Source organism: Brachyistius frenatus, unplaced genomic scaffold (assembly GCF_029030835.1).
Source record: "Brachyistius frenatus isolate BFR_SWC_R1_liver_20210118 unplaced genomic scaffold, ASM2903083v1 Contig_129, whole genome shotgun sequence".
Lineage (NCBI taxonomy): Eukaryota > Metazoa > Chordata > Actinopteri > Embiotocidae > Brachyistius > Brachyistius frenatus.
In genome coordinates, this window is record NW_027210728.1 from 141,624 (window position 1) to 150,233 (window position 8,610).

The window sequence follows — 8,610 nt, forward strand, 5'->3', positions numbered from 1 at the left end:
GGAACTTTTGCAGAAAATCAAGAGTGACTGATTTTGATCAGAGGAAAAATCTACAGTAAATTTAGCTCTTTTTTTTTTTTTTTAAACAGTGGTATTTTCCAATTGCTGAGAATTGGTGTGGAATTGGCAAAGGGGAACTCAACTTGCTTCATTCGCGCACTAACCAACTCTGGTTAGTCACTAAAATCAGTATTAGGATGAGCAACACGGGTATGTTTTTTAATTTTTTTTTTTACCTGAACACAAAGTTAATGTCGTAAACATCAGAATCATAAAACTATAGAACTTAAAGAAAACCACAAAAAAAGGACCTTTGGCTCCTCCGAGGCTCTTTTAACACCTCGAGCTTAAAGTTATGAAACCGTTCGGGTGACAGATTTCAACACATTTTGTCCAGTAAAAAAAAAAAAAAAAAAAAAGACTCTTTCTAGGTCAACAGTTTTGAACAAGTGATATACAGAAGTAAAATATTTCCTCCCGCCCGCTTTGCACAAACTCCCCCGGAAACTCAACTTCATAACAATCTGCCCGCTGCTGTCGGGGATCAGAGGGATGCAAAGTACACGGAGGAGGTGCCACAAAGTCATCTTTGGCATCAATCTGTAGAAAGTGACACTTCTGACGAACACAAAGGCGGATTCAGTGTGAAATTATTACACCTTTTTTTTTTTTTCCCTTATCGACCTTTCCTTCGAATGTCGGCGATGGGAACGCAGATGCAAGCGAGACGGAAGGACGGAAGTCGTTCGTGATTTAATACATGAGCCCCAGTCGTCCGTCTACATCAATGTACTGTAAATAAAACAATAACTGCTTTAACATGTAAATTGTAAATTAATTATATAACAATAGTTTGTTGGTAAAATGCAGCTGTCTGTCAGCGCCTGTGAGCATTCAATAAAAACTGTTTACAAATTGTATTTGCTTAATTTTTTGTGTAAACGCATGCATACAAATGAGAGCGAATGGAGTCCTTCAACTTTTGGCAACCACGTGACCCGAGGCTGCTTATTCTATTGGTCGTTTCAGATTTTCAGACCCTCCCTCTTTTATCGGCAGCGAATCAGTATCGCTTTGCGTTTTTTTTTTTTTTTTTTTAATATATATATCTCGCGTGATTGGACGACTCTCGAACGCCGTCCTTCAGGTTCACCTCGTATACGTAATTACGCGGTTACTATGGCAACTTAAAAGCGTGACTGCGGAAAATGCGGTCATTTCTAGGGATGAGACGAGCGCTCGGCTGAAAACGAGCACGAGCGTCATCCGAGTGAAATCCGTCAACATCCGTGTTGATGAAGGCTTCTGACCGACGCTAGAAATCTGCAGGCCAGAAAGAGAGGAGGGCAAAAAAAAAAAAAATTCATGCTCAAGTAATTGTCAGATCGCACGCTACCGCCATGCGTCTTTGATGAATCAGCAGAAACACAACGTACACACAAACACAAACACAGCCTCAGAAGTCCACCCTCCTCCTCCTCCTCCTCCTCCTTCTTCTTCTTCTTCTTCTTCTTCTTCTTTTCAGCAGACTGTCAACACCGATCGTAAAGAGACGACTAAAAATAAGACTCGCGTTTGGCAGGACAGAAACAAACAATGCAGAGCACGGATCAAAAAAACAAGAACACATGCGAGGAGACGTGAGACTGAAAGAATGTAAGAATAGAGGATCAGAATCCATTTTGTGTCTTAGAAAATAAATCTCTCGCATCCGACAGCCTCGCAGAGCCGAAATTAACGTGAGGAGTTCTGGAAGATTTATGGGAAATTGTGTAAATTGTTTAAAATTAAGGTGTCAATATACATTTTTAGCGAAGCCTTATTGTATTGACTAAATTCTACGCCACATCAACGAAGATCTAACATCTAAAAGTTATGGCAGCAGTCGTTAACGTGAAGCTTCTTCTTAAGTTCGGCATATTATAGATTTATTTATTTAAAAATGTGAATCAAAAACATGCTTCAACATGATGGCGCAAAATCTGAAAAGGAGTTCTGTGACTCTGCACTCGATTGCTTCTCCTCAACTTCAAATTCAGTGTTTTTTTTTCTCCTGATTCAAAAACAAACTAATTAAAACGTGGTTTTACCGGTGACGCACGTTCCCGAACCGCAGGCTGCAAACAAATGAATACAAATACGCACCGTTTCATGACCCGAATCTCTTCCTCGCTGAGCCTCAGCAAAGTCAGCGGTGTAACAGGGCACCAGCCTCAAAAGGGCCACCCGATCCTCCCCCAGCAGAGCCACCGTATCTCATTTCTGCTCGGCTAACCGCTTCAGAAAATCCACCCCAAAACCTAAAAACGCGCAATTCCATACGGAGCCACAAAAGGTCCAAAGTTAAACGAATGAAACGTGACATTATTAGATACGGAATCAAAATATGTCAAATAACACTTTAATTTCATTATTTTATTTCTATTTCAGCACGTCTACAAATGCCACCAAATTTGATTGTAAACAACAATGATGCCAAAGTACCGTACTTTTCCAAACATGAGCAAAACAAAAAGTAACTTTTGGGACATTTTCCTTTGAACTGAAGCTGTTTTGCATATTCAGAAAGACTTTCTTCCAAAAACATGTATTGAGGCCAATTCTGAAGCGACCAACAAGCTAAACCGCTGCAAAACAACACGGTACAAACAAGGTCATCCTCTTGTTTTAGCCTCGTCTTAAGAGAACATACGAGTTGACGTTTTTGAGCTCGCTAAAAGAAGCGAAGATTTTGCGACTGTCTGAAGAGACATCAACTCACATGAAAAGTCACATTAGCAAATAATAACCGCCTTCTGTAGAAGGACATTTTTTTAAAAAAAAAAAAAAAAAAATTACAATAAAAATATATATATTTATATGTTAGAATATATTTTATTCTGTTTGGTATTTTACAAATGTTATTTTTCTTTTTATTTAATATTGAACCCGTCGTGGTTCCGTACTCGGTTCAGATTTAAAATGAGCCGGGTCAAGAGGTCGCGAGGCGACACGACAACGGAGCCGATACTCGGGAGTCGTGTTCTCACCGTTGCATTTTCAGAAGTCCGGGGATGTTCACGTAACGCTCATTGAAACCTTAAAAAAAACAAAAAACAAACAAACAACCCTCTGAGTCAGGCTCCAGTTGAAAGCCGGTGGAGGTAATGTCAGCGAAGCCCATTCTTTCTGCTCCACACCGGCCATTGTATCGCCCCGATTCAAAACCCGCATGTCGGCTTCGCATTCTGCTTCTTTTTTGTATCGGTGACAAAGCGTAAACACATAAACACATCAGCCCCCCCACCCCGCCGGCTGATAATGTAATCTGGCACTGGCTCCAAGGACCGAGCCGGAGCGGCGGAGAGTACTGTGCCAAGCACTCCGGAGGCTAAATTTACTCACCCGCTTCCTCCCCCAACCCCCCTTCATCCCCCCCCCCTCCCCACCTCCCACCCCTCTCACCCCCGAAGCCTATGCAGATTCTATTAGCGCTTCTGAACAGCTCGGTGCGCCGTCGGCCGGCCGTTCTCCACGTTAAATAAGGTGTCTTTTATCACATCACGGCAACAAAAGAGGAGCCGCGCTTTGAAAGAGTTCGGGAGAGCTGCGTTAGGTACTGGGAAAAAAAATAAAAAAAAAAAAAACAGAACACACAGGAAGCGAGTAGAGAAGTTTGCATCTCCTAAATATACATCGACAGTGAACAAGCGAATGCTTCGCTCACGTTTGCAGTTGTGATAAGACCTTGCATTATTATCACCCCGAGCAACTGATACAACAATAAATTAAAAAAAACAATAAAAAAAAACAATGAAGCTGCCGTTTTTCTCGACTACTCTTTGGGAACAAAATTTAATTTGGAGTGAAATTATTTTCCATCTTGGAAATCTGCTGAAACGCATGTCAATTATGAGGTTTGATAAGTAAATCACAGGCTGTATTTTATTATGATACGTAGTTCTGTGCTCAAGTGTGTGTTTGTGAGTTAAACGTGTTTGGTTAAAAATCGAGCTGAGTTAGCATAAAGTCCGCTAGCCGAATGCTAACGTTTATAAAGCATTTTTTTATTTTTTAAATCCTCAGATATCTCACTTACAACCAGACTGAGCTAGCTGAGCAGTTTAGTGTTTCTGCGTGCTGTATTTATTCAGTTTGAGAAACGATTTCTAGAAAGTAACAAAACGGACTAGATCTCGTCTCCGTTGCTAGGGGTCGTTGCTAAGGGTCGGACTACTCCCGGTAAACGCTGCATACGTTAACATTCGCTTCTACTGACGCAACTGATAGTTTTTCCAGTTGTTAGTCACACCCCCCCACGTGTTGCCGCGGAAACGGAGATCCCGCCTCACGAAAAAGTTTTGCATTTTGAGGGCGAATTGCCCCACAATATGAAATAATACATTTTGATTACATATTTTATTTTAGACGGTTACTTGTTGCATAATCGCAATATTACATTAATATCGCATGAATAAAGAAGACTGGAATAACATTGTTGAATTCTGGTTGGTCACACATCCCCAACCAGTCCTCTTAGCTATCAATATTAATATAAATAATATATCAAATGTCTGTTTGATAAATGTCGCCTCATTTGCATATTTGAATAAAATTCCTGCTTAAGTATCACTTCTTGAATTCTGCAGATCGCCTTTGTCAGCGATGCTCGTGTCCGAAGTCTGAACGCCATTTGAAACTGGATTAACCTCCATTATTTACATTTCGTATGTACAAGTCGCAAACACAAGACGCAAAAGGACAACAATAGCCTAAAAAGGCGTCTTTCGAGTCTTATCTCGCGCCGCACAAATGAACAGAATCTCCGGCGCGGTGAACGCGATCGTTTCGCTATCTTCTCCCCCGAAAGTGTCGGCGGTGATGCATCTCTGCATGTGAAATGATGTGGGTTTCCCCTCTCCCCCTCCCCCACCCCCCCGCGCTTCTCAACGGTATTAATTCAGCCTCTCTGATTAGGGAAGCTAGAAGCGCGTTCTCAACGAGCTCATCTGAAACAGAAAATTAATCCCGGATCAACCGTCGTTTTTTTTTTCTTCCCTCTCTGAGATGTTTGATAAATCACAGGGCCCCTTATCTTTCCAGAAAGGAACGGCGTTTCGCTCGCCCCGGCCTGTCGGGCGTTAATCGTCTCGGCGTATTCCTTCCTAAATCCCGCGTTTTCCCTTCAGTGGATCATGTTCTGTCCCATTTAGCGGAGGAACCAGGAAGGAGTTTGTCCTACTTCTTAATTTGTGTTGACTCGCTGACGTACAGCTCCGGAGGAGGGTAATTATGTGTGTGTGTGTGTGTGTGTGTGTGTGTGTGTGTGTGTGTGTGTGTGTGTGTGTGTGTGTGTGTGTGTGTGTGTGTGTGTGTGAGAGAGCAGAAACATTTTATCAATGAACTAAATCCCTAAACTTCAGCAGACGTGACGTTTGGAAACGTTCGTCCGGCTCCGGCACGTTTTGGGACCGATCGGGGAAAGTCTGCTTTTAAACTTTAAATGCACCTGGAACCGAAAATACAGAATCTCCTTAAAATCAATTCACACGTTTCCCGAAGCTCGATTTGAAAATTTCCAAACCTGAACTTGTAATCGTTTTATACAAACTGCACTTTACTCCCGTTTTATCTACTCAAACCACATAACTTATATTTTAACGCTCCTTATATAACCTCCTCATTTCATGTTTTTGTTGATTTGAATTCATCTTTCAGTTCAATGGTTTAAACCAGAAGCTCAACCGTGGTTACAATCTCATCTCTTGTCAACTCGTCCCGCTGCCGTCGTTATTTATTCTTTGCTCTGTAAATGACTCGTTGTGAAAGTCACCCTCGATGATTTCTCGAGTCTAAATAAAAGGTTGAACGAACGACCCGATTGGCGTCGTTAGACAGCTCGACCTCATCCGATTCCTGAATTTAGGTTGGCCTTCTAAAGAGTTGGCCGGAGAGTGCTTTAAATGGGGCGACGACGCAAACACAAATAGCCCGTTAAAGTGGGACACTAACTGTCAATGGATTTGATGCTCTACTCAAATCTCGGAGTCATAAAAAGCGGCAGCGGGAAAGAACTGCGAGTAGAAACTCAAACAACAGCGGCGCGAGACTAGATCGGCGTAGACGGATTAACGTTTTACCGCGTGGATACGTGGGTCTACGCCACAGTAGGGAATTGTTGGCAGTCCTTACGTCCTACTGGGCGTAGACATCGGGTTCATTTTTTTAACCAATCAGCATGTGGCGAAACCTGCCGACACTGCAACTTCCTACCAAAGCGCCCCCCCCCACCCGAGTACAGCATTTTTTTTTTTTTAATTTCCATAAAATTCAACATTTGTCATGGTCACTTTTTATAGAGCCGTCCAATCGCAGCAAAGGAGGGGGCGGGGCAAACGCGCTTAACCACCGCCGTCGGCCGCCGATCGGTCCGCCCCAATAAAACAATCGCCAACAATTGTCCAACAGGAACTCAAAAAGGGTCTGAAAACAACTCTTTTTTTTGCCCCGTCAGCACTTTCACTTTATCCACCAGTCGATTGCCAGAAAATTGATCTGCAACTGTTCATTTCGGGTTTTTTTTTGCTTTAGCGTTGCACTCCCGAAACACTGACAAATAATAAAATCAATCCACTAGAAACCGTGGGTTTTTTTTTTTTCATTCCACTTATTCAGCTTCTTCGTCAAAACCTGGCGGCCACGTTACCCACAATGCAACTTTACCTCGAGGACATTTTTTTTATCAGATTTCGCACCGCTCACGCCACAGCCGCGAGAAACTCATGTTATTCTTTACGAGCTGCATTTCCTACCTGGAGAACTGCAAACGGATTCAAAGTGGACAAATCGGGTCGTTGTTTTGAAAGCTGCTTCTGTACTTCCTGTTTCTCGTGCGCTGGTTTTGATTTGTCCTCTTCGATATAAAAACAAGCCGGTGGGAAAGAACATGCCGCACAGAAAATGTGCTGGAACAAGTAAAAAGGAATCCTTTTTACTTGTTCCTTATTAATATGTTTAAGGTCCCCAGTGCACACAAAAACACATTTTGTGTATAAACTTCTAACATATTTATAGATTCTGGATTTTTCTGAAAAAGTCCTTTTTAAAATGGAGGGGGGGGAAATGAGTGTTTACGTCTCCGGAAGGGTTCATTAACTCGTATAGACTTTGATTTATAATCTTGTTCTGTTGGGACGGTCGCCTTCACGCTGTGAACTGATTGGAGGACCTGGGACCAACAGGTGCTGGGAAAATATTCTCAGTACCTGTCAATTATTTCCCCTGAATAGCTGGAATTTTTTTTTTTTTTTTTTAATTTAAGACCTCTTGGTAACAACTTCACATTGCTTGTTTTGTCTCAATGTTCATTTTACAATAATATAAAACGGAAAAGCAGTAAAAAAAACAAAACAACAACCTCACCTTTAAGAAGCTGGGAATGAGAGACTGCTTGTGGGCTTTTAATCAATAATCAAAATGAGTGTTGACTCATCTTTTTAGTGCACGAGCAAGCCGAGCAATTAACTAATTGTTTCAGGTAATATTTCCCCCAGGAGGGTTCAAATATTGATGATCTACAGTGTTTCTGAACTGAGATTGATCCCGTTTTTTGTGGGTTTTTTTCCTCTCTTTTGGAGGCTGCCACGCGCCACAATACTTCATCATCTAATGCTGCTGTTGATCCGCGATGACTTCAACCCCCCCCCCCCACCACCACCACCACCCCCCCAGGAACAACCCCACGCTGTGCTGACCTTTGATGTGCTCGTTGACGACGCTCTCCAGCCGGTCCAGCCTCTCGATAATCCTCAGCGTTTCACCTTTGCTGTCCTCCTCCAACTTTCTCTCCGCCTCGCTGCTGCCGCCTCCACCTCCACCTCCACCTCCGCCTCCACCGCCGCTCTCCGCAACTTTGGGACCGCTGTTGGCCACGTAGTTGGTGATCCAGCCGACGTACAGGAGACACACGATGTTGGTCATGCCGCTCAGGATCACGCACGTCGACACCAAAGTTTTAGTTCTCCGTGTGCACAGCATCGCGACATCCCTCCATGGGCTTCCTTTTTTTTTTTAATTCCCCCGACGGCGCGCGCAGAAGCGGGTTGGCTCGAGAGAGAGAGAGAGAGAGAGAGAGAGAGGAGGAGAGGACGCACGCGGGGGCAATGTGTCCAAAAAAGGGGAAACTACAGCTCTCCGTCGGTCCGCTCCTGCGCTCTCCGGTGCCGGCCGAGGCACGGCTGAATCCTCCGGTGGCTTCAAAAGCTCCGCCGTTACACTAATAATAATGATAACAATATTCAGATGATGATAGGAGGTAGGAGTGCCCCCCCCCCGCCCCCCTCCCGCTGAGCAGCCCCGCGTGTCAAGCTGCGCTCAGCTGCTGCACAGCTTTGTAGCGGTGAGACGCAGCGCTGCAACCTCCTCCTCCTCCTCCTCCTCCTCCCTCTACACCCCCCTCCTCCCCCCGCCGGCCTGTAAGCCCTCCTACGGCCCAATAGAAGGGGGAGGGAGGCGGGGTCTGCTCGCCTCTGCCGGCCTTACTCACAGCTGGAGTACACAGAGGAGGAGTGGGGGGGAGGAGGAGGAGGAGGAGGAGGAGGAGGGTAATGTGAGGAAGCTCAAGTGCAACGA

General features: G+C 44.1%; 1 protein-coding gene across 1 annotated transcript in view; it reads right to left on the minus strand.

Moving 5' to 3' along the window:
* The window catches only part of galnt18a (UDP-N-acetyl-alpha-D-galactosamine:polypeptide N-acetylgalactosaminyltransferase 18a), a 115,424-nt gene extending 107,325 nt beyond the window's left edge, over window positions 1-8,099 (minus strand). Inside the window, exon 1 of the mRNA XM_069714249.1 lies at window positions 7,734-8,099. Within this exon, the coding sequence (XP_069570350.1) occupies window positions 7,734-8,016 (283 nt within the window). The 5' untranslated portion in view covers window positions 8,017-8,099. The remainder of the gene's footprint in view (window positions 1-7,733) is intronic.
* Between the last annotated feature and the right edge of the window lie 511 nt (window positions 8,100-8,610).